The following is a 26,808-nucleotide window of genomic DNA, read 5'->3' as shown; positions in this document are numbered from 1 at the left end:
TCACTCAGGTGTCCCTAGGGTCCAGGCTAGGATTAGCTAGGGAGAAGCGGAGTGAGGGGAGGCTGCAGGTAGGTAGCAAGCATCAGATCTCAGTGAGAGAAGGAGGGCTAGTGGTAGCCGGGGAGGGAAAGCAGCAGGTATTGCAGCTAGAATTTCCCGTTACCCTGGCAGAGCCTCAGGGGGTGTCTCAGATCAGCAACCCCCTGTTGCAGCCTGGCTATGGGCTGGGGGTATCCGGGGCAGTGGCAGGCTTGTGCCAACCCAGGGATACCTGCCAGCCAAGAGCTAAGGCGGTTGCATCTGGAGAAGTGCCCCTGAGCTCATCCCTGGTAAGGGGGAGATAGTGTCAGGGAGATGGCCTCACTCAGGTGTCCCTAGGACCCAGGTTAGGATTAGCAAGGGAGAAGCGGAGTGAGGGGAGGCTGCAGGTAGGTAGCCAGCATCAGAACTCAGTAGGAGAAGAAGGGCTAGTGGTAGCCAGGGAGGTACAGCAGCAGGTATTGCAGCTAGAGTCCCCCATTACCCTGGCAGAGCTTCAGGGGGTTTCTCAGATCAGCAACCCCCTGTTCCAGCATAGCTATGGGCTGGGGGGTATCATGGGCAGTGGCCACTTTGTGCCACCCCAGAGATACATGCCAGCCAAGAGCTAAGGTGGTTGCATCTGGAGAGATGCCCCTGAGCTCATCCCTGGTAAGGGGGAAACAAGGGCAGGGGGGTAGGTGCACTCAGGTAGTTCCAGGGTCTGGGTTAGAATTGCCCAGGGAGGAGAGGAGTGCAGGTGGGCTGCAGGGAGGTAAGCAGCAGGAGTCATCAGCAGGGGCTGAGGTGCTGGGCTTAGGGGAGGCTAGGCAGGGAGACACCATGGAGCAGGGGGAGATAGGAAGTCAGTGGGGTGTCAGGCAGCTGGCAGAAGCTAGGGATGGGCTAGGTAGGCAGAAGGTCCCTTGTTCTGACTGGCCAGGAGTGACCGCCCTGACAGATTCCCCAGGGTTCCCAAAGGAGGGGCTGTGGGTAGATAGGCAGCCAGGAAGGAGAGTCAGGAGTATAGCAGAGCAGCTACAGGTTGGCACAGAGCCAGGGCAGGTAGGGTCTGTGGCGAAAATGGAGGTAATCAGCGCATTAATAAAGGCAGTGGGCTCAGCTGGTTACCCCTATTTCGCGTTGGGGATGAAGGGGTTAATTCTATATACATGGCTGTCCCCATTTTACAGGCTAATCTCTACCTACAGTGAAGTGCCTTTCTGTTTCTGTTTTAAAATGTACAGGAAGGATGCTATTTTTTTGTCTGCCTGCCTTGGTAAGGCAGTAAGGACCAAATGTTATGCATACAGGAGCCCCCTGTTGGGATGAAAGACCCCAGATTCCTAAAGTGTCACTTAATCAGGATGTTTCTGAGTAGCAGAACCTGTTACTCCTCCTGGATATTTCACACCTTGGGAACAAACTCCAGACATTGCGTCACCAGAAATGAGTGGCCCCTTTTTACTTAGCAGTGCTACCAAGCTGCTCACTGAGCATGCTCAGAGTTACCTGAGCTGGCTGTTGGATTTGCCCCTGTGACATGGCAGGTTCTGATAGGAGAAAGATAATTCCTTGCCAATGGGATGACCCTTCACAGGCCCTTGTCTTTAAAAAGGCCTGTAACCCTCATTCTGTGTTGTTGCTGTTGCTGTTACCTGATTTCTTCAAGCGGATAAGACCTAAGTACAGCGGCTACGATTCCAGAACGCAAGGGGTTAAAAACATCGCAACAAGGAAACTTGCCCTGCTCCAGGATTTCGTTAGCCCTGGGATTCCAGCAAATCCCAGAGAACCAGAAAGGACTTTGCACATTCACAGAAGGATTGGACTGGCTATTTATTTGGCAATTTGCAAAAGGACTACATTTTAAAGAACAATCTTCTGGTGCTTTGGCACCTTTCTGGACATTATCCTCTGTTTCTCTACCCGTGAGTGTAATTATTAAGTTTATTCTGCAGTTGTCGTGTGTTTGCCTATCAAGGGAATAAATCTCAGTTTATTTTGCTCAACCTGTTCTGCTCAATCAGGACCCATGAAATATAAATGTGTTATTAAGCGCGTCTCCCGTGACAGGGTCCCTACAGGACAGTGACATAGCTCTGTCCCAGACTTGGTTGACAGGAAAGTGACGGTCTGTGCTTGATAGCTGGTCTCCTGTTGGTGCAGAGACATGCCAGTCTCTGGGCAGGGTGCAGCCTGGTCTGCACAGGGGCCCCTTCACTATGTACTTGGTTCGCCAGGCACTGGGTGGGGGGCAGAAGGAGGCAAAGGAGAAGGCCCGGCGGCCATGATGGAGCCCTGCTCCGCAGGATCTAGACTTTACAATCCACTATGGCCAGGACACTGTCCTGGGCAATGCCAGAGGACAATTTTGCCAGGCCAACCCCTCAGGACTTATTGAGTGCTACAAGGGTGCCAGTGGTATCCCAGTGCCAGGGGGAGGCATCTGGGGTACCAGGCACCCCTTGAGCAGGGGAGGTGTGGCGGTCGTGAGGATTTGGCCCAGGATTAAAGGGGTTACCCCCCAATTGGCCACCCTCTAACCTCACCAGGGAGACAAGGGGTTAACTGGGCAGAGGCCCAGAAATGTGATTTAACCCTTGTTATAAAATGAAAATGTATATTCCCCTGTTACCATGTATGGTTTCTGGATCAGTGTCTGCATAACACACACACTGGGGCTTAAGGGGTTAATATTATACGCAGTACTGAATACCAGGAGCCGCTCCATTAAGACTGGTAATTTAGGAACGGAGTGAGCCAGCACCCTGGGTGTTGGTGCGCAGCCTCATTGTAACCCCCCAAGAACACCCCTATTAAAGATATAATTTTGTCATAAGGGAAACATATATTTTTGATAAAGTGCCTTTCTGTTGCAGTTTTAAAATGTACAGGCAGGATGCTAATTGTTTCTTCCTACCCTATGTTATGCATACCAGAACCAAATGCTGTGACTCATATGAGCTGGGCCTATGCAAGTTTCCTCTCTGGAAGTGCATATCAAAAGACCCAGAGTAAGGGGGGTGTGAATTGGCCAGATGGATGCTAAATAGGACATCTTGCTAGAATTTACATAGCCCTGATCAAAGGCGTCCTGTTTGCAGGAAGCCAGAGTGGGGGGTGAGCGTTATAACTCACACTTACAAACCAGGTATCCTGCAAGAGTAATCTAAAACCAGGTGACAAATGTCCACCCTGCTTCACAGGATTTATTGATGGGGGCCACGGGGTGCGGTTACACAAGTGGGGCTACAGAATGAGTGACCTTATTAAATAGAAGAATATTATGAGATGTCCTTGGCTGAACATGCTAAGAGTTACATATGTGTATTCGTGGGACTTAGCCCCACCGGATGAGTCTAAACACTTGAGATCTAACAGCTACTAAGAGCCAGATATTAATATCTCCCTTAAGTTTAATAATACACTGTAATGTTTGGTCTCTTTGGGAGCGTCAGGCGTGACGGAATGTATTAATATGTCTCGCATGCCAGTAAGTTTTACTGAACTGAAGTTATGAAGTTATGAAGGTATTTACAGTATATATGGAATTTTGGTTCTATGCTGCAGGAAGAACATCCTGCTGGAATTTACAAAAGCCTGGTGATCAAAGGCTAAATTGCCTAATTGGTTATGCTTGGCCCAGGGACCAAAGGAACTGACCAGTTTAAGTGTGATATTTCACACTAAACACTGGAAGTCCAAAATCAGCTTCAATGAGCTTCAAAGGGACTTTTGCTAGATGGCTCGGTGCCGTGAGTGAAGAGAAGGGTTAAAATGATATATAAGTCAGAGTCCCCCTTACACATTGTCTTCATGTCTTGTCTTCATGTATGCAAAGTTTTCATGCCTGTGTCTTCATGCAAAGTCTTCATGAGCTGCCAGCATTGCTGTGATGTCAGCTGAAATATGGAAGAAATGCCCCAGTCTTTATCCTGATGGCTTTCTGTCCTAATCTTTAAGTAAGTGTCTATATTTTGCTGTTATTTGTATAATCTGTTGTGTTCACTTTTATCAAGGAATAAATTATATTTTATCATATCTAAGTCTCGTCCCAGTTCAAACCCAGTTATATATATATATATTTTTGGTGTAAATTACAGCCTGTCATAAGCTATCGTCACATGCCTCACCAAATAAAACGTAAAAGTCCAGCTAGTTACCCATGAAACCATGTAACTTGGCTTTCCTAGTAATATTGCATCTAACCAAATGTCTTTAATATCTTGGGTAGAACAGGGAATGTGTAAATGTAACCCATGTTATGTCTGTAAGAATGTGTTTCAAGTACAGCTCAACCCCGTTATAGCATGGTCCTCGGGGGCCACCTGATCCGACCGCACTATAACCGGGGTCGCGCTCATTTAAAAAAAAATGGCTACCGCGCGTCGATCGGGAGAAGGGAGGGAGGAGGGGGGAAGAGGTGGAATGAGGCACCATTAGCACTACACATCCCCAAGCAGCCACTGTAATCCTCCCAGCATTCCCCTCACAGCCTCACTTCCCCAGCAGCTCCACATCAATCTCCCCCAGCCCCACAATGCCCCAGCAGCTCCACATCGATACCCCCCCAGCCCCGCACCGATCCTGATCCAGCAGGCTCACTTCCCCTAGCAGCTCCACATTGATCTCCCTCCCAGCACCGCACTGATCCAGCAGCCCCACGATGCCCCAGCAGCTCCACATCGATCCCCCCCAGCCCCACACTGATCCCGATCCAGCAGCCCTGCAATGCCCCAGCAGCTCCACATCGATCCCCCCCTCTAGCCCTGCACAGATCCAGCAGCCCCACGATGCCCCAGCAGCTGACACCAAAGGTAGGGGGCAGGGGGGGGACTGTGTGTGTGCAGTGTGCTGTGAGAGTGTGCTGTGTATGCTGGTGCTAAGTGTGCTGTGTGTGCTGTGTGTGTAGTATGCAGTGAGTGTGTGCAGTGAGTGTGTTCAGTGTGCTTTGAGTTTTGCAGTGTGCTGTGAGTGTGTGCAGTGTGTTGTAAGCGTGTTTATATTCGGGGTCCACACTCAAGCTGCGTTATAGCGGATCGCGCTATAATGGGGTTGAGCTGTATATATAATTTATTCCCTGTGACAATCCTTCCCCCCAGTTTAGAAAGCTGGCATTGTCTTGTGATGTGATTTGTGGTCTGTGTGTAAATCACTGTAATGTGCTTTGGGTGTCAGCCCTGCAAGAAAGTAAATTAGATATTCAACTGCTACTGTCATTTATATGGATAAAGACTCAGCTATGCACTTAGCAGGAGCTTTCCATAGAAAGAATAGGATGTAAACCTGGGTTGAGACAGCTAGGTGTCAGTACTCCTGGGGAGAGGTGAAAGGCTGCTGATCAGATCTGGGAGTAAGAGCATTGTACTGCCCAGACTCTGAGACTTCTACCCAGTGGGAGGTCTTGAGTGCCTTAGCATGCACCTCCTCTGGCTTTTGTGGCACCAACTCAATCCGTGCTCTGGTTGGCCAGCAGCCCCTTTCCCATGTAAAAGATAGCCACAGGTGGCTATATAAAGGTGCTGAATATCAGAGCACTAGACTATATGAGAGACATTCTGTGAAGGAGTACAAGAGGAGTAATCAGTGCACAACCATAAACAGTGCTGTGAAGGGTGTGAAAGTGCACTTAAATAATATTAGTGATAACAAATATACAAAATTATACATGAACTGGTGAAAGAGCGTCTGCAGCTGAATGAGGGGTGGCTCAACACCAACAGGAGCTAAAACAGAGAAACAAAAAGAAAACGTGCACAATGCTCATAGTGAAGTAAATCAAGGATAAAAATGTATTAAATATCCAAGGATAGGTAATGTGCGTAAATAAGGGAAATAGTAAAACAGCATTTCATGGGAAAAGTTAGAAACCCCTCAGACCGAGGTAGAGAGACTAATGCTCCGTAGAGAAAACCTATTTCTAAATATCAAACACCAACACACACCTAACCGTATTTTTTAGAGTCAGTCAGGACCAGACAGCTAGATCCACACAAAGAGAAGAGGGATGGAGTGATAAGATCACAAAAAAAAAAGATATAAAGAAAAGAACCCCACCAGAAGAGGTAGGAAAGGAGGAACCAGAATGAAAACGCAGAGATTATTCACAGGATTAACATCAAATAATTTATTTAAAGGAATATTCAATTTGTCTTCTGTAATCCTGACAAATGATCAGAAGAGAGTGTTAGATAGAGGCCTCACTTTCTCCCGGTCATGTGGCCCTAACTACTTTCAACTGTTTAAAGACCTACAAAAATTCATGCGCAATGTCACATTGAAGCGTCATTTCAAGAAGCTGGAATTAGATTCAGGAATTAGGGTTCCTAATAATTAACCTATTATTCCTGATGTTACTGAACCTATTGATAATACCATTGTGTCTTGTAGACACACTTGCTTTAACGGCCAGACCAAATTTTACCCTGCTCAGTCCAAGGGACACCATATACAGACTTTTTTTAATATGGTAATAATTAATTTGGTACCCTAACTAAAAACCTTAAACCTAAAGATATAAAACATAATCTTAATAAACAAAAGAATTTGGCATTAAAATTCTTAAAGGAAAATAACAACCTGATAATAAGACAAGCTGATAAAGGGGGATGTGTGGTCCTCCAGGACCGTAAAGACTATGAAGCAGAGGCACACCAACTCCTCAGCGATCCCCTTTTCTACACTAAACTGAAAAGAGATCCTACAAAACCTTTTTTGAAGGCATTGAAATGTCTGCTAGAACAGGCTTTGGTGGAACTGGTGATTACAAAGGACAATTTTCAATTTTTATACTCTGAATGTCCTAAAATACCTATCTTTTATCACCTGCCAAAAATACATAAATCTGTAGTTAATCCACCTGGAAGACCGATTGTGTCGGGTATCAAGTCCCTTACGGCGAACCTGTCACAATACGTTGACTTCTTCCTACAGACTTATGTAGGAGTTCTACCCTCTTATCTTAGAGACTCAACATCAGTCCTTAATTTATTTCAGGACTTTGAGTGGAAGAGCTTGTATAGATGGGTGACATGTGATGTCCTGTCCCTCTATATGAGCATTCAAAGATGGATTAGAAGCTATCAACTTCTTCCTAACAAAGGATCCTAAATTACATTCACTAAATAATAAATTTATTTTACAGTCTATTCACTTCATCTTGAAACATAATTATTTTCTGTTCCTAACTGAATTCTTCTTGCAGGTTTGCGAAACTGCGATGGGCACACGTTTTGCACCCAGTTTCGCAAACCTGTACATGGGAGAATGGGAATTCAAACATATTTGGAACAACAATCCCTTCAGTAGGAACATTATTGTATATCGTCGCTATATAGACGACATTCTATGTGTATGGGAAGGAGATGTAGATTCTGTCAAATCTTTTGTAGGGTATCTAAATACAAACACAAAAAACTTGAAATTCACTTTAGTTGAAAACCCTTCAAAAATCAACTTTTTAGATCTAAAGCCGAGTTCCACAGAGGAAGGAAAAGTCATCACTAAAACCTATTTCAAAGAGGTTGATGCCAACAATTTTTTGTTGGCATCAAGTAACCATAAAAAAACTTGGTTAAATAATATCCCGGGTGGACAGCTAATTAGACTAAAAAAGAATTGCAGTAAGCAAGAAGACTTTGAGAAGCAAGCTCAAGATCTTATCCAAAAGTTTAAAGATAGAGGTTATGCGCATGATAAATTAAATAAAGAACTTGTTAGGGTTAGGAACCTTGATAGGGAACAAATGCTGGTACCTAAACTAAAAAATATTCAGGCTCCTGGAGATGGCAGTTTGATTGACATTGCGTTTGTCACTAATTTTAATTCCATGACTAACAAAATAGAAAACATTTTTAAAAAACACTGGGGGATTCTGTGCAATGATCCTATTTTGGGATCACATATTGCGCAGAACCCCAAATTTATCTATCGGAAGTCCAGGAATTTAAAAGATATTTTGGCCCCAAGTGACATGGGTAATAGTATAAATGCCATAGATAGAAATATGAAAAACACCTGGTTGCAAAATAAACCTGTAGGTAACTACAGTTGCGGAAAATGTTCTGTTTGTAGGTTTCTCCACACAATAAAGAAATCTTTTAAATCCAATTATACAAATGAAAAATTTGATATTAAGGATTTCATTTATTGTAACTCAGATCACGTAGTGTATCTGATTGAATGCCCTGCGGCTCACAATATTTGGGTCGCACAAAACGTAACTTAAAGGGCGCATTCAAGAACATGTCTGAAATATTAAAAATGGATATCTTAAACATAGTCTATCACGACATTATGCTCTACACCATAATAAAGACCCTTCATCTTTAACCTTTAAACAAATTCAGTCTGTTCCACTTAGTAGAAGAGGTGGTGACAGGGTTAAATGTCTCTCTGTCCAAGAGACATTTTGGATACATAAGTTAGATACTTTAACTCCAAAAGGTCTGAATGAAGACATTGATATTTGGTCTTTATATTGATTCTTTAATTTGTCTTTGTTCATTTAGATTGCTTTGATTAAATGATCCGTTATTTCTTGTGATTGATTTTTAGTTTATTTTTTAAATAGGCTGGGTTACACAATATATATATTTTAATTATTATAATTGTTAGTTGTTTGTTTATATATATTCTGTGGATTATTATAACATGAGTTTCCTACTAATAATATCTTTTTGTTTTCCCAGCTATCACATTGCTTATACAATATGCTTAATATGCTTATATAATATGCATACTAATTTTAGCCCGTGTGCTTACTGATGTATTTTATTGAAGTTTTTTTTTTTTTCAATTTTTTTATTGTTTTTTTTGTTGAGAGAATGACATCAAATAACAGGTATCAACATATATCTGTTACAACTTCACAGTGTATCAAAAGAAAAAAAATATATATATATTAAACATTGTATTACAACATAAATAATACTCTTGTTTTCTTCTGTTTCTTATAAATTAACTTACAGCCATTGGATTCTACAAAACACTTGTACACTTTTACTTTTTGAAATTTTAACAACCTATTTAGGAAGCAGCCGCTTCCGGGCATCTCTCTCATAGAAAATCAAGGATAGTGGAGAAAAAAGCAAGAACGAAGAAGGAGGGGGAGTGGGTGAAGGAGGGGAGATAAGGGAGAGGGGGGGAGGGGGTGTGTGTCCTATTAACTACAGTCTTGTATGGTCCCTATGTTTTATTCTTAATTGTCTGGCCATACTGACCAAACCTTATGGAACTTATCAACCTTTTGACTCAGCTGTGCCGAGAGGAGTTCCATTAGTCTTATTTCCTTGACCCGTCTCAGTACTATCTGCTTGGAGGGGGGATTTATTTTTTTACATGCCGCGGCTACCGAGCATCGAGCTGCAGTGAGGACGTGGCTTATTATTTTGTTCTCTTGGGGTTGTAGGTCCTCTATTGGTTTAGCCAGCACCAGGACCAGCGGGTCCACCTCTATCTCTAGCCCCAGGAGCTCTCGTATCATTGTTTGTACCATGATCCAGAACCCCTGAATTTTTGGGCAATTCCACCAGATATGAGCCATAGCTCCTTTTTGCCCACATCCTCTCCAACACAAATCTGAGGACCCGGGGAAAATCTGGTTCAACCTACTTGGGGTTAGGTACCAATGAAACATAATTTTGTATATATTTTCTTTTGTAGTTGTGCAGATTGATGTTTTAGAGGCCGCTTCCCAGATATCCTCCCAGTCATCTCTATCTAATTCTAGGTTTAAGTCCTCTGCCCATTTTAACATGTAACTATGCTTAGATTGTGCCGCAGCTGACGCCAGACCCAGATATACCTCAGAAATCAGACCTTTGCAATAATAGCCTCTTCTGCATAGTCTCTCAAATTTTGTCATAGCAGCAAACGCTGTGTCTTTTGAAACTGTTTGTAGGTAATGTCTAATTTGTAAATAACCAAACACCGGTAAATTTGTAATTTCATGCTTTTTCTCCAACTCTGGGAGTGCAAGAATCTTATTTTTGGATACATAGTCATCAGACATTACCAACCTCAGCTCTTTATATTTACTAAGTCCCTTTGGGAGGCAGCCTGGGATAAACTCGGGATTGCTAAATATGGGGGTCATTAGACTGAGGGACGATGCCAAATGATATTTCTCCTTATTTCTTGACCATATCCTCCATGTACACCTCATTGCTCCCAGTTTTAATTTATCTGCTAGGCTCTCCCTCCCTCCCCCGGTCCAAAGGGTTGCCGGCAGAGAAGAGGGTCCTGCATAGGTAGACTCAATCCCCAGCCAACAACTTGTAGTTGGGTCGTTGTTCCACATTATTATTTGTTTTAGTTGGGCCGCCAGATAGTATTTAGTGATATCCGGGACTCCCAGACCTCCGCAATCTTTTGGAGCTAGCAAAATTGCTCTAGCAACCCTTGGTCTTTTGTTTTTCCAGATGAATTGAAAAATTCTATTCTGGATATTTTTAAGTTCTGCTAGTGGGATGACTATTGGTAGCGTCTGGAAATAATATAGTAGTCTTGGCAGGATATTCATTTTAACTGTGGCTATTCTTCCTAGCCAAGAGATCTGATATTCGTTCCAGCTCTGAAGGTCTTTTCTAATCTTTTCAAAGAGAGGGGGATAATTGTGTTGGTACAGGGTCTTAAAAGAGCTCGTTATCTGTATTCCCAGATATTTAATTTTTATCGAGCTCCATTTATAATTAAAGTTTGCCTGTAACAACTTAACTTCTGATGCTGTTAATGAAAGATTCAGAGCCTCCGACTTGTCTGTGTTAATTTTATATCCAAAATTTTACTATATTGGTCTAATTGGGATTGTAAATTTGGTAGGGACGTCAGTGGGTTGGACACGGTTAGGATAATGTCGTCGGCAAACAGGGATATTTTGTAAATTGTCTCTCCAATTTCGATACCTTTAATATTCTTTTCATCCCTAATTGTTGCTGCCAGGGGTTCTATGGAGAGGGCAAATAGAAGCGGAGATAAGGGGCATCCTTGTCGGGTACCATTAGTGATTTTTATGGGGCATGAGTCTCCTCCAGGGAGTTTCACGACTGCTGTGGGAGTTTTGTATAGGGCTCTGATCCCCTCTAAGTATTGGCCCCTAAATCCGAATTTGATCAAAGTTTGGTCTAAAAAATCCCACCGTATCCTGTCGAATGCTTTCTCTGCATCTAGACTCAACAGGATAGCCTTCATATTTGAGAGGTGTACATGGTCTATAAGGTTGATAATTTTTCTAGTATTATCAGAGGCCTGTCTTCCCGAGACAAACCCGACTTGGTCTACACTGGCGACACACTTTATTCGAGCTCGGCTAGTCCCACGAATTCGGGTATACCCGGGTGTATTGAGGTTTGTGACTGTTTTCTGCCCGAGTGCATTGAGGTATTTTCTAGGCAGGGATTGAAGCATTTTATTCCCGCTGGCTGCAATACTGCACAGTTTATATATATATACTGCATTACAATTCATGAATTTATGCCATCTGGTAGACACGCAAAGCATTGCAGCCTATTAAATCCTAATCATTATCATTTAACAGATCAGCCGCCCGTCAGCCAGGCATGAACCCAGGCTGGGAAGGCAAACGCAACGGGGCTTGTCAGAGGTGAGGAGCGGCGCATTCCAGGTATCTGCCAGGTACATACTGGGTATTTGCTCGAATAAAGTGTGTCGGTGCAGTATATGAATTAGACTGGGCAATATTGGGGTGAGTCGGTTTGCCAAGATTTTGCTAAAGAGTTTTAGGTCCGAATTAAGGAGGGCTATGGGGCGATAGTTACCGCATTGTAATGGGTCTCTCCCTTCCTTGTGTATGATTGCTAGATTTGCTTTGGACATTATTATCGGAATATCTGCTCCCCCTAGGAACGAATTAAACATATCCAGCATACAGTATATGGGGCTAGTACCTTCTTAAATTTTTTGTAGTACTGGTTTGAAAAGCCATCCGGGCCCGGCGTTTTACTAGCTTTTAATTGAGCAAAGGCTTCTAGAAGTTCTTCCTGTGTTATATCCTTATTTAATTCTAAAAGATTTTCTTCTGTAAGTTATGGAAGTTTACACTTCCCCAGGTAATCAGAGATAGCCTCCGATCCCGATAGTCTATTCTTTGGGAAGTTTAAGTTGTATAATTTAAGGTAGAATTCCGAGAATTCTTTTGCTATTTGCTTCTCGTTGTATGTTTTTTTTCCTAAACTAGTTTGAATAGCTGAGATTTGCGTTTTGGTTCTCAGTTCTCTAAGTTTGGATGCCAATAGTCGATCGGCTTTGTTACCTTTATCATAGTATTTTTGCTTGGTCCCTCTTAACGCCCTCTCCACTTCATCTAGTTCTGTCTGCTTCAATTCAGATCTAGTTTTATCTAGTACTTTGAATAATTTTTTTGAGGGGTTATTTTTATGTTTCTGTTCCAAAAGCTGCACTTTTTCCGTTAGTTCATTATATAATTTTTGCTTAGCTTTTTTCTTGTACGATGCTATGGAAATAATAGCCCCTCTTATTGTAGCCTTATGAGCTTCCCATAGCATTGCTGGTGACTCTACGGAGCCCTTATTCAGCGTAAAATATTCTCTGAGTTTTTGTTTAATGTCTATTTCTACATCTATTTGGATCAACAGAGAATCGTTTAACTTCCAATTATATTGATTGCTTTTACTGAAGGGGAGAGAGAGTACTAGTGAGACCGGAGCGTGGTCCGACCATGATATTGACCCTATGTCTGACTGGGAGGATGCCTGGAGAACATCTTTGGTTCCCAGAAAATAATCAATCCTTGAATAGGTGAGTAGAACGTTTAGTCCCTCTGGCCCTGGTGCTGCGCTCTCCAAATATCTATAAGCGAGTATTCTTTTAAAATGTTTCTAAAGTCTTTTGCGTTTTTATCAGTGATGCGTGGGTGAGACGTTCCTTGTGCACTTGTTCTGTCTAGTTCTGGGGTGACAATCATATTCATATCTCCTCCTATCAGTAGTGTGGTTCTTGGCTGGGGGGATATGTTATCACATAAGTCCCTTAAAAATTTTGCTTGCCCATCATTTGGGGAATATACGTTCACTAAGATTATTTCTACCCCAGTGAGTGAGCCATATAGAATTAAGTATCTGCCTTCTGGGTCTGATACCGCTTTTTTTAGGGTGAATGGTGTGTTATGTTTGAATAATATAGCCACCCCTCGTTTTTTTGTTGTACACGACGCGTAATATGCTTGGGGGTAGTCTTTTTTGAAGGTGTTTGGGGGAGATGTAAAATGGTAAAATGATTAAAATGGGTTTCCTGAAGGAATAGTATATCTCCTTTTGTTTTTTTGAGTTCCTGGAGGGCCATTCTTCTCTTAATTACTGAATTTAGCCCCTTTACGTTAAGGGACACTATCTTTAGGGATGTTATACTAACCATTTTCCCTTTTTTAGTTGGGCAGGGTCTTGAGATCCCTCCACTTTCCCAGGGTGGAGGAGCATCCTACCTTCTTCCTTTGCGTGCGTGTCTAGCTGAAGTCTGTGCGTCTTTTTGGCGTCGACAGTTTTGAGTCTTCTAGTCTCTGTGTGTTCTGCGCTGGGGAGGGTTGGCTTGGAGACGAGCTGATTGGACACCTGGGGAGGGGAAGACAGGGGGGCAGGAGAGAGGAAAAAGAAAAGAGAAAGTGGGCGATAACAACGCCCTAACATAGTAACACCCACCACTCTAAGGGTGAGGGAGACGGGCATATTGCCCTCTGGAGACTTCTCGGTGAGTCTGGTTCCGGAATCCACCAAGGAGGTCCCGAAGCCCCTCCAGGGTATTCAGAGATCAATCGAAACCATGCATAACACTGGAAATCAACATTTTAACACTTTATATAGCCACTTGTCACTCGTGGGGGGTATTAAAGGCTTAATATTGTTTAACCTCCTGAACAGTTTCCAGTCTTTCCCATTGCTCTAGATTTGACATAGCCATCCCAGATTCCTTACGAACATTTGTAGCTTTCACCACAAGGTGGAGCAAGAGGATTAATTCTAGACAACATCTATACCTGAATTTTACCATTGACAGTGATTAAAGTCTGTAAACAGTATATCAGTACATCCCAATTGCACCGTTCTAGGGATGATATTTTTCACTTCCTCCGTTTGAGTCCAGTCTCATTCAGGCAAAGACCTCCGCCGCCCCCCCCCCCCCCAAAAACCCCAAACCACCCCCCCCCCACCCATGACCCGTGTCTGAGGCTGAGACCCATTCTTCGGGGAGCATGCGGGTGGGGGAGGGGGGGAGGACAGGGGGGGTGGAAGAGGGAGCAAGGCAAGGGGGGGGAGGGGAAGGGGGGGAGGGGAAGGGAGGGAGGGGAGGGAGGGGCGGAGGCGAAGCAGGGGGGGGCGTGAGGCAGGGGGGGCCAGGGGGGAAGGGGGGAAGAGGGGGGGAGGAGGGGTAAAAAAGGGGGAGGGGGAGAGGGAGGGGGGGAAAGAAGGGGGGGGAGGGGAGAGAGGGGAGGGGAGGGTGGGGAAAGGAGGGGGGGGGAGGAGAGGGAGGGGGAGGGGGGGGGGGACCGTCTCTCTGCTATTTTCCTTTGGTATTACATCTCCTGCATCGGCTTTTCTTCTTTACTCGTCCCGCGTCTGGTTCTTTTGCGACGCCAGGCATTGGGATGCCCTTGGTGTTTTCGCCGTTCCTTGTCTGGGCTGCTCTTCCTCTGCTCTCTCAGATGTCACATCCTCGCCTGTATGTTGAAGACCCAGGGCCCTTAAGAATCTGGGGACATCCTCCATGTAGGACACCGTGTGCATCTTCCCCCCAGCCTGCACCATCAATTTAAAGGGGATTCCCCACCTGTATCTCACTTTGTGATCCCTTAATTTTTGTGTAAGGGGCCGCATTTCTCTTCTCCTGTCTACCGTTTTTTTAGATAGGTCGCTGTATACTTCCAGGTGGGTATTACGGAACTGGACCTCATCTTTCTCCCTGCTGGCTGTGAGAACCTTTTCCTTAGTTGTGTAGGAATGGAAGCGTATGATGACGTCCCTGGCTCTCTTAGGGTCTTGTGACTTCGGGCCCAGTGTCCTGTGCGCTCTATCTAGCTCCATTTGTTCCTGCTGCAGCTCAGGGACCAGGGATATAAACAGGTCTTTCAGGTACGGCTGTAAGTGGGCAGCCTCTATCTCCTCCGGGATGTATCTAACGCGGAGGTTCTGGCGTCGGTCTCTGTTTTCCTGTTCCTCTGCTTTCTCTTTCAGGGAGCGAATTTCATAATTTAATCTGTTTATTTCGTCCTCTGCTTGGGAATAAGAATGTTCTGTATCTTCCACTTTTTTTGTATTGTGTCAGTTCTCTCTGACAAGGCATTCATGTCAGTTCTGAGCGAGTTGACGACTTTATTAAGATCGTCCTGGACTCCCTGTCTCATTCTCAGGAATAAAGCCTCTAGGTAGTCCCTGGTCACCTCTAGCTGTTCTCCTCTGCTCCCCTGCTCAGGCATGCTGTCGGGCATTTCTACGGGGGGTCTGGTCGCCCCCTTGGGTCGGGCCGTCTCTAGCTGGGGGTTTGTGCGTTGGCATGAAAAAGCTTGTGACTTGTTTGCGCGGATCCCTTCTGCCTTACACTCATCCCCTGGGAGTTGCACCGTGCTCTGGTTAGTTTTTATTGATTTTTCACCCCGCTTGGCGCTATTTTTAGGCCACCAGTTATTTATTTATTTCAGTCCAGAATATTGTGGGCGGGGTAGGGATATGTGACCCTGGGGCTCTGGCAGCAGGGTTAGGGACTTTTAACAGGCAGGGTGCCACTCCTTAGGCCCTTTTGTGGGGTGTTAGTGCCTCTGCTTGCCCTCCCAAAATGGCTGCCTCCTCCCTGCTAGCCTCGTGTCTGGGGCCTATGCCTCCCTTAATTAGGGGGTATTATCCTGGCTTTCTCCCCTCTCAGGCGGGTCCCAGATCAGGTTATTACCTTGTTCCTGTGTGCTGGGAGAAAGCGCATCCAGGGGAAGCTGTCGGCGTCCTCCCTCCCTGCAGCGTGTGCCTCTCCAACACCACGGGGAGGGGGGGGGGGTCCATCCCCGCTCGCCTCCGATTCCTCTTCTACTTGTGCTCCATGGAGCGCCCGGGACCTCGCCACCTCTCTCCTCCGGTCCCGAAGCTGGAGCTTAGTCGTGCGGGGGGCAGAGTGGGAAGTTCTGCAGCAGGGGGCAGGGGCTCGTAAGAGGCCCCCCCGAGCGCCGACAACCTCTCACCGGAACCTCGAGCGGGTACACCGGAGCCACCTGAGTCTCTGTGCTGAGTCCTGGTGAGGTTATTTATTAGCTTCTTGCCTTTTTTCCCCGTTTTTTACTATGATTTTTATGCTTTTTGGTCTATACAGACGGAGGGGCTCGGGAGCTTGTTCCTTAAGCTGCCATACCCCTCGACGTCACCGGAAGTCTCCTTCTATTGAAGTTTTTTTAATTAAAGTTTTGTAATTCAAATGATCATTGTTTGGCATGGCTCGTGTATCCCCTTCCACACCAGCTCCGATTGGAGAGATACCTTAATTATGTGGCCAATCGGAACAGGTTGGGGGTATATACCACCAATGCTTAATACTGCATTTACTCCCTGATGAAGAGTCATTTAGAGCCTTGAAACATGTTGGAATTAGCTTTGTATTCAAGATACTGAGTTTACATCTAGTCCCCCAAGCTCCTATCATTCCACCCTGCTCCCCCTTGCGGATCCGTCAATTTCGGCACGATGCCCCTTAGACAATCCCATTGGCTCAAATACCATGTGATATGGCCATGTGGTTCAGGATGTGACATACTTCCCTTGGAGATGACGTCACATCCTTCACAAAAAAAAAAAAGAAGAAGAGGCGGGCACATCATACATCGTCCAATCAGATTAGAGCTGTACAATCTGACCTACAAATGTGACGTCACAGGCCATATTTAAGGCCTTGCTTCACGCCTCATTTTACCTCAAGAAGCCGACATGACAACATTATATTGTGGATTTACAGATGAAGAAAGAAGATTACAGAAAACAAAGAAATATAATGACAGATGAAGAAAGAAGAAGTTGATAGAAGATAAAAAAAAAGAAGAATTTTGTTACCTGTTCCGGATCTTCAAGGTAGATGGCGTTGGATTGTAATTTTTTGGCAAATGCTTGATTTCTATTGAGTTTTATTTTTTCAATTTCTCTTGATTGTTTGGATTAAATAATTTGGATGGCTTGTTTTATGTATTCTTTCGATTAATTAGCAATTAATGAATTAAATTTATGTGTTGGTTAGTGGTTTTATTAATTAATTACTTTGTTGGTTACTAGTTAAAATTATTTAATTGTTTTGTTGGTTTGGGGCTTTTATTAATTGAATTTGTTGGCTAGTGCTTTTATTTATTGAATTGTGGTGTTTAGGTGCTTGTGTCTGTTATATTATTGTGTATTTTGGGACTACATGTATTTTAATTAGGGTGACCATTGACTGCTAGATTGGCTTATCATGCCCATATTATATGTGTATGATGTACCACTATGCCAATCAATGGGTACAGGGTGGGTATAGTGGGTCCATGGTTGGTGGTTAGGCCTCCTGGGTGGGTAGCTGGGGAGGGTGGGTTAACCCCTTAATTACTATAGCGGTTGTTAACCTCTAAGGTAATTAAGGGGTTAGGGGCCATTAGATTGTATTATTTATTGTTTTCTTTCTGGCAACGGAGGATATGGCCCTGCAGTATGCTGACTAGTGTGCCCTTCATAATGGCAGGGGTTAGAAGAAAGGTTTATTTACATTATTTGACTGCCTGGCTAATGTTTGATTTAATAATGGGAAAATGAGCAATACCCCTGTAAGGTATACCTGTTGCTGTAAGGTATCAATGTGCATCCCAAATGTTAAATGGAAGTCAAACCATATGGCGAAGTATATAAAACTAGTAACAGAAGTTAAGGTGGTATTAGTGTTGGTTCTGATCTGGAGCTCAGTCATTGGAAGCTTTACAAATTTAACTGCTGGTTAGAAAGCATATCGCACAGCAGATGCTAATGCCAATTATCTACTATGGGGACATAGTATTCGGCTTGGCATCCCAAACCCACCTTAGCAAATTTGATTCCCTCTACAATTCAATATATCATTTTGCTCTCCAATGCAACTACAACACACATCACTTCGAAATGCTCAAAGAATTAGATTGGTAATAACTTGAGTCTAGGTGCAAAGTTAATAATTCCTGTCTTGCCTTCAAATACTTCCTGGGCAAGCTACCCAGCTACCTGAACACGCTCCTCACCCCTACCACATGCAGCACTTATCATCTGAGATCTGACTCCAAAAGACTGTTCATGGTCCTAAGGTTCAACAAAGTATCCAGCCGCTCCTCCTTCTCTTTCCGCGCACCCCAAAATTGTATTAATCTACTAGAGACTCTCACAGCCACCGCAAGTCTAAGTTCTTTAAAAACTAAAGCTGTCTCACATTTTAATCTGGTCTGTAACTGTTACTTACGCCTACAATATATATTATCTCCAACTGCGCAATATATTGTATATAATGTATACCCTGTTCACTTATGTAACTATGTATTGTAACCATGTATTATTTGTTATCTTAACTCTATGCCCACGACATACGTGAAAACGAGAGGTAACTCTCAATTTATTACTTCCTGGTAAAACATTTTATAAATAAATAAAATAAAATACATTTTATCATTGTTTGGGTGTCAAGTAACATCTATCACTGCTTCATACACACACTCACCAGATATTACTCCATTCAAATTCTCACCAAGTATTGTGCGCTGCCGCAAATGGAACTTAAAAACAGGACAATATAACATTACTTACGCCCGGTAAAACATCTGGGATATATCATTTTTCCATAGCTGCATTCGCCCTTTAGAGAAGCCGGTCGATTTGGTCGATTCGATCCCGACTTGCACTTAAAATTTACTTCTGAGCCGTGTTTATGAGTTTTACTCATATCCTCAGATAGTTGTAATTCTACATTTTTCCGGCCGAGTTCTTCCTTGGAAATTTTACACGACTCTGCAAAATAACACAATTTGGGTATTTTTCACAGTTTAGGACAATTATTTAATTTGATTAAGCAGGTTCTCTTTGTACTCACCAAGACATTGTGGTGGTTCGGACCACTGACCATTATCACATTTAACGTTTATAGACCCCGCCAGCACAGTATCCTCTCTGCACTCAAATTCAACCGATGCCCCCGAATCATAACTGCGCTGTGCTTCAGTTTTAAGTTTTCCATTTGCAACCACAGGGGCAGACTTACACTTTTCTACAATAATGAAGAAAAGATAAAAGACAAATACAATAAATGATAAGGCCCCAATCGGCACTATTGTAGTTTATGAGTAACCCCTGATGTGTTAATACAATGTCAAACAATGGCTATTATTCTTGCTGTGTTTAACAGTGCAATAAATGGTTAGAAAGATGCACGTTCTTCAGTGTTAGCTTCAATCACTAGTGCACAAACATACAGCATGCTCACTATATTATCAGTGGTACTAAGACACTACAGTGCCACGCATTACAGGAGATGTCCACTTATTCACTGGGATAGTCTTGCTCACCCAAAGTGTGGAATTAAGGGTGCCTAGAAATTTGTTTTGAAAATGCTAGATTGGTGCAAGCACAGAAACAGAAATCCTATTATTCTTGCTGGATTTATATATACAGTAATATATAGGGCCATGGCTATACTGATCTCCTTCATTCTATTTCTGAGATTTAGGGGCTTCAGCTTCCAGCTCAGACTTCAGTGGGATCACCTATACATTTATTATGTGGGAATCACTCTATGTACTATATACATAGAGGTCACTATGAATACATGTAAGTTTATATGAGTCTACTGTACACATTTATGTAAATACACACTGTGGTTTGGTTCCCATTACATATATACTCTACAGTAGGGCAAGATTTATTAAGCACCAATCAGGTATCAGAGCTCGACCCAGTAGTAATGTCTTTTGACCTAAATGGCAGATTAGGTGGGATCGATCTTGAATATCACTTATTGGAGATTAATGAATCGCCCCCATTGAGAGACAAACATATTTTGTACATATTTATACATCTACACACACACACACACACACACACACACACACACACACACACACACACACACACACACACACACACACACACACACACACACACACACACACACACACACTTTCTTGAAGTGATACATTTTGGATATATTATACCTCTACCTCCACACATACTTTGTGTTGTACATTTGGGATAGGTTATATACCTACACACACGCACTTACTTCTTGTGATACACTTGGGATAGATTATATATATACACACACACACACACACACCTTGTGATACATTTGGGATAGATTATATAACTACACACACACACTTACTTCTTGTGATAAATTTGGGATAGATTATATACCTACACACACACACACACACACACACACACACACACACACACACACACACACACACACACACACACACACACACACACACACACACACACACACACACACACACACACACTTACTTCTTGTGATACATTTGGGATAGGTTATAGTCTTCTCCTGGCATGTTGCTGTCAGGGTGTTTTCTGGCACCATTCCTTCATTACACTTAAACACAATAGTTTCTCCTTGTTCAATTTCAGTGCTTCTGTTTATGAAGATACTATTTGTCTCCATTGTCTCTTGTGATAATAAGCACGATCCTGCAAGTAAAAAGGGCACCTTTTGGGGAAAATGCAGCAATTTTCTGTACAAGATGTAACCGGGTCTGTGTCACAAGGAGACCAAAGCAATCTACAGTCTATTCTTATAAAGGCCGACCAATGGTAAGCAGAACATATACTGACCTACACATGTAACCCAACACATATGTGACAAGGACACCAAGCTGGGATACCGTCAGTAACAGGAAAGGATATATCTGTATAGTAAAAGGAACCTGGGCTCTCCTAACCCTTTCTCTGTCAGAAGTAAAGCTGTGCACCTCTATCCCCTCTGTCAACAAAGAGATTAAAAGTGGGTTACATCCTTTTTAAAATGGAGGATGTCCAAGCGGTTTAAAAAAAAATCCATTTCTTTTAAATATATGCCACCTTTAATTACCTTTATTGAAAACTAATTACCTAAGCTGCCGATCAATTATTTCTCCCGTGATCTAACAACAAAATCCTGCTTCCCAGGGTTCACTAAATGGCCACATTTTATTAATTCTTTAGTCAGTGCAACTCGGCACCTACAATGTATTCTTATATTGCCAAGGTAACATTGTCTATTGTTACAGTTTGCATCTCAAACTGCTGGGAATATTGTCAACAAATGATCCCAAACAGGAAAGTGTTACAAAGATCTTGCACTGCTGGGAAGGTGTGTCCTGCTATAGAACTCAAAGGTTTATCAGTATATTAAAAAAACTAATAAAAAATGGCATCAACATTTGAATAATAAAAAAGAAAAAAGTAGTATTGGCTAATGCTGCAGAACAGATTTATTGAAACAAAACCACACATGTAGGATATTGCTTGGATTTCTCCTTTAAAAGCAGGTTGCATCCTTTTTAAAATGTACTTTATGATGCCTTGGAGTAAATAGAAATCCATCGCTTAATCGCTCTGACCTCCGCTTCCTTTAGAACAGCATCAAACTTTCAATTTCTCACTGCTATTGTCTACAAAGTCACGTGGAAAAAAGGAAAAATGGTCAGGTTTGTACTGTCCAAGACGAAGCTGCAGTCGGAGAGTCTCACTGTCCTGCAGTCTTTGAACATTATGACAAAACGAGAAAGGGATTTCCACTTGTTGAGAACTGATCTCTTCTTGCCCGGCTGCAAATAGATTTCTCTTAGCTCTGTGACTTCGAAAATAGAACTAGAACCAGCTCCCAATCTGGTGCTCAAGAGAACTCCTCATACATGTGATTTATATTCCTCTAGTGACAGCAGTAGGAGTAGTATATAAACAAGCACAGTCCATATGAATGCGGTCTCCGTGTGTTTGTAACAGAAAATGCTTGGTCCCGTAAGCCTGGGTGAAAAGGGGGTTGCGCGAAGCCCCGTGCTGTCAAGATCTAACGCTTCCCCCGTCACAGAATGCATGTGCTAGTACTTTTTTGAATGTTTTTTTTACATTTGATACATTTTTGGTCAATATGTCCCAGCACCTCTTTTTGTGAATGAGCAGTGCCCCTTCAACTTAGCTCTGTGACTTCCATGAAATAGAGAGATTTTTAGCACTGAATTTAGGGATTTGTTTTCTTATTCAGGGATGTTTTGTAGAAATTCGTATTTACAGATATAGGAAAGAAGATTGCAGCACCGGGCAAGCTGTGGTCACGCGACCGCGGTGGGGTCCCAGCGTCAGAGGATTAACGCGGGCCCTATTCACAACCAAGGACCCCCGCAGTGCGGCCAAGGAAGACACAGTCTCCGGAGCCACACAATTTTGCTTTTTTGGCAGCAGTTCTATGGACAGTTCGTCTCACTACATCTGTAAGTCTCTGGTGTGCAATTCAGAATTACACGCGGTCTTATTATAACATCGGATTTCTTTTAAATTCTATCTACGTTTGCAAATAGGAAAACCTTCTATACATGTTACAATTGCAGGCGGTGGTACTTACCTCTCTTGATGCACTTAGGATAAAGCAGCACCCCTCTATTACACTTTACTCTGAACACTGCTGATGGAGATGGCTCATATCCGTTTAAACATCCAAATTCCATTTCATCATCGTGTTCAGAATACAGTTTCTTGTCCTCTGTCCATCGCAGTTGTATATTATTTGCTCTCATCTCTCTCTCCCCTGCAGTGCACGGCTCTGAGATACAGTACAAAGCAGAACATTCACATGAATTAAAAGTAGTGAAGTAAACATATAGCTCGAAACGCGTAGGAGGTTATTCTCTATGCCTTGATTCTCCATTAAATAATTTTTTGCATTTTTGGACCCTCTCCTTATTCTTTTTGGCTGTGCAAAACTTTTACTACGCTACTTGGATCCTTTGTCAGCAACTGCACGTCTTATCCAGTCTTTGAAGTGGGTGATTGTGAGTATGACATTTTCTCATTTGAAGTGGACACTCCCAATGAAATAGAGGGTTGGTGACAACATCACGTATCCTCTGTTTTCAGGGATTACTTGTCTTTTGAGTAGACTTCATGGATATACTCATTCAATTGCTTATATGAATATGAACTCACCCAGTTTGTTTATAATCTGGATTTAATTATATTACTAGCCTGGTACTAGAGCATTTCCTTGCGCTCCTCATCTCCACATGAATTAAAATAATTTTTAAAAAGGCTCAACAGTTAATTTTGTACCACGGCCTTGAAATACTTTCCGATTGAAATTCATAATGTAAAATTCACCCCTCTTCCCCCCAACATCCACAAAGGAGATACCTTTAAGGGTTAGGCCCATTCGCTGTTATTCCCTAAACAGAGTAACCTACAGTATATACTAAACAGATTCACCCATACGCCACTTAATAAGACATTTGTACAATGTCATAAGAAGTGGCACCTTGCGGGTTTTATGCCATTGCCCCAACATCACCGTTTGTGTGTGGCCACAAACCTTCCAGCGCTCAAAGGTTTAATGTTCCCTGGTTCCATAATTAAGATGCACCCTTAATTTGTACACCCAGTCCTTGATTTCTGGAATGGTTTTTCTGATTCACATAAAGTCCCCAATGTGACGGGAGGGGCAGCCAGTCGTCCATAATAAAGGTGAAGCCTGGCTGGCTGCCCCAAATCCGTATAAACTGGCTGTCTATGTGAGGCTTATTTCGGCCCCATGTATTAAATATCTTGGGGAGAACAGGGAATGTAAAATATCCTGTGTGTAATTGTAACCAATGTATGATATAAAATGCCCTATGTCTGTAAATATCAGTAAAATCACTTTATTCCCTGTGAAAGCAGTTCCCCCAATTTAGTGAGCCAGCTTTGTAATATAATGTGATTTGGGTGTTAGCCCAGTAAAAGGTAAATTGTGCTTTGTGACTGTAAGTATAATTTCTATGGAAGGAGACTCAGTCAATCATTTAGCTGAGCTGTTCCATAGAAATTATAGGATTGGGACAAAGGGTGGGGGCAGCTAGGTGCCAGGACTTATGGTGAGCTGTGAAAGGCAGCCGATCAGATCTGGGAGTAGGGCTATCAGCAGAGTAGAGCCCATTGTATTCCACAGACTCTGAAGTGCCTACCCAGCGGGAGGTATAGGACTAGCTAAAGCAATCAGTTGCCGGGTCGGGGCCCCGCAGACGCTGTTTCTCTTGGCCAGTTTCAAATTCCCCGCTCTCCAAGCAGTCCCGTCCTCATGGGGTGGAGTTGAGTACCTACGCTCGCCCCCACCCCTGATTAGCATGGCCAGACAAGCCTCCGTCAAGCCCCCGTCTGGGATTGGAAGTTAGCTACCGGTTCACGCTGTGATTGGCTGCCGGTGCCTGCTCAATGTTAAAGATAGATCACGGGAGCTATGTAAATAGCCGGGCAGCACAGCAATGTAGATTCATCTTATGGAGACAAGCTAGTGGGATTTTGAGAGAGATCCTATGTGCTTAACGGAACTGCAACTGGCGGCAGATTCAAAGATGCTATTGAGAGAATTGCACTTTTGATACCGGGACGTGAAGTGGACGGGGTAAACCTACTGAAGCAGGTCCCTGCACCTAATCGAGGCTAGTGTCCTCCCCCCCCCCCCCCAGGTCCCAAGTTAGTGAGTGTATGTTATAACTGTGTATTTTGTGTATTTGCTTGCTTGCCAGAATAAACTCAGTTTTTTCAATTATTTTTGTCCTGTGCTTGGTGATAGTGATTTTTGGTGTTAAAAGTACTGGTCTCCCGTGAAACCCACAAACTCAGAAAATGACACATGGCATTATTACACTTTATACATATAGTGTATGCTCATTCTGTCCATTGTAGTGTTTGGGTTTTGTATCCCAAGATATGCTTGAATATTAGATTTATATCTCAATGTGCTGTAACTCTACTGATAAAACATGTTCTAAATAAAGTGGAATGTCCCTGATTACACTTAGATCCCGAGACCAATAATGTAATTATCACTAAATCAGAGATGGTTACTGCACCGACACACTTTATTTGAGCAAATACCCAGTATGTACCTGGCAGATACCTGGAATGCGCCGCTCCTCACCTCTGACAAGCCCCGTTGCGTTTGCCTTCCCAGCCTGGGTTCATGCCTGGCTGACGGGTGGCTGATCTGTTAAATGATAATGATTAGGATTTAATAGGCTGCAATGCTTCGCGTGTCTACCAGATGGCATAAATTCATGAATTGTAATGCAGTATATATATATATACTGTGCAGTATTGCAGCCAGCAGGAATAAAATGCTTCAATCCCTGCCTGGAAAATACCTCAATGCACTCGGGCAGAAAACAGTCACAAACCTCAATACACCCGGGTATACCCGAATTCGTGGGACTAGCCGAGCTCAAATAAAGTGTGTCGCCAGTGTACATTGAGGATAATGTCATGGATTAGTAAGGAGTTACATTTAGAGACGTTTAGCAGTAAATGGAGAGGGGAATAACGCTATTTAATGTAAAATGAAAGTGTTGCTGTGTACGTACCTAAGCAAATTGGTGGATCGTCCCAAACTCCGTTCTCACATTTTACTCTTTGGTTTCCTTCGAGTTTATAATAACTCGGACACTTATACACCACTACTGTGCCTGAACGATATGAAGGCTGTCTTGAATAAGTGATGTCTCCATTTTCTACAGTAGGTGGGGGATTACATACCTCCCCTACCCCTAAAATAAAGCAAAGAAACATGAATAAACTCAACAGCAAATCTCTCTACAAGTTGTAATCAAATCTTAATATAAAAAACAGATACAGAAGGAAAAAGGCAACAGTGTTAATTGAAGTAATTAACTATCAATGTATGAGGGGTGCTAATTACTAAGCAACCCAGCTTAACACATTCACTGCCTCGGTGTCTACAAATACTGTACTGTAAGTGCCATTATAATATATATATATATATATATATATATATATACAGTTCAACCCCGTTATAGCGCGATCCGCTATAACGCGGTTTGAGCATGGACCGCAAATTTAAAAAAAAAAAAATTGCACACTGTACACACACAGCACACTACACACACTCACAGCACCAGCACACACTGCACACACGCACACACTCACAGCACACTGCACACACTCACTGCATGCACACACAGCACACTGCATGCACACACAGCACACTGTACACACTCACTGCACACAGCACACTGCATACACTCACAGCACACACTCACAGCACAGCATGCACACAGCATATACTCACAGCACACAGCATACACTCACAGCACACAGCATACACTCACAGCACACAGCACACACTCACTACACACAGCATATACTCACTGCACACACTCACAGCCCACCTTTGGTGTCACAGCCCACCTTTGGGTGCATCGTTGGGCTGCTGGGGGGGAGGGAGCAATGGCGCGAGGCTGGGGGTGGGGGGGAGGGATGGTGCGGGTATTGGCGCAAAGTTGTAGTGAGGGGGGCGGTGCAGCGATCATGCTTGGCTGGGGGGGGGGGTGCGTGGATTGGCGCAAGTCTGGGGGGGGGGGCGGTGCGGGGATCGGCGCAAGGCTGGGGCCGGTGCGGAATCAGTGGGGGGGGAGAAATAGGTGTGTGGTTGGCTGCTGAGTGGAGTGCTGGGGAACTATAGTGGCTGCTAGGGGCCATGTAAGGCTGCCAGAGCCTCACTTCTCCTCCCCATCGGGTGCGCGGTGGCCATTTAAAAAAAAAAATT

General features: G+C 43.5%; 1 protein-coding gene across 3 annotated transcripts in view; it reads right to left on the bottom strand.

The window, feature by feature from the left end:
- The window catches only part of LOC142503955 (complement factor H-like), a 721,803-nt gene that overhangs the window by 16,486 nt on the left and 678,509 nt on the right, over positions 1 to 26,808 (bottom strand). For 2 of the 3 annotated variants that reach the window (XM_075616958.1, XM_075616961.1), the window contains 5 exons: positions 25,607 to 25,789; positions 22,621 to 22,818; positions 20,529 to 20,708; positions 19,096 to 19,269; positions 18,813 to 19,013 (listed from right to left, as the gene is read on the bottom strand). The exons of the other annotated variant lie outside the window; for it this stretch is intronic. In XM_075616958.1, the coding sequence (XP_075473073.1) occupies positions 18,813 to 19,013; positions 19,096 to 19,269; positions 20,529 to 20,708; positions 22,621 to 22,818; positions 25,607 to 25,789 (936 nt within the window). The remainder of the gene's footprint in view (positions 1 to 18,812; positions 19,014 to 19,095; positions 19,270 to 20,528; positions 20,709 to 22,620; positions 22,819 to 25,606; positions 25,790 to 26,808) is intronic. 3 annotated transcript variants of the gene reach the window in all.

This window comes from Ascaphus truei, chromosome 10, assembly GCF_040206685.1.
Source record: "Ascaphus truei isolate aAscTru1 chromosome 10, aAscTru1.hap1, whole genome shotgun sequence".
NCBI lineage: Eukaryota > Metazoa > Chordata > Amphibia > Anura > Ascaphidae > Ascaphus > Ascaphus truei.
This window is presented reverse-complemented; position numbering and strand designations above follow the sequence as displayed.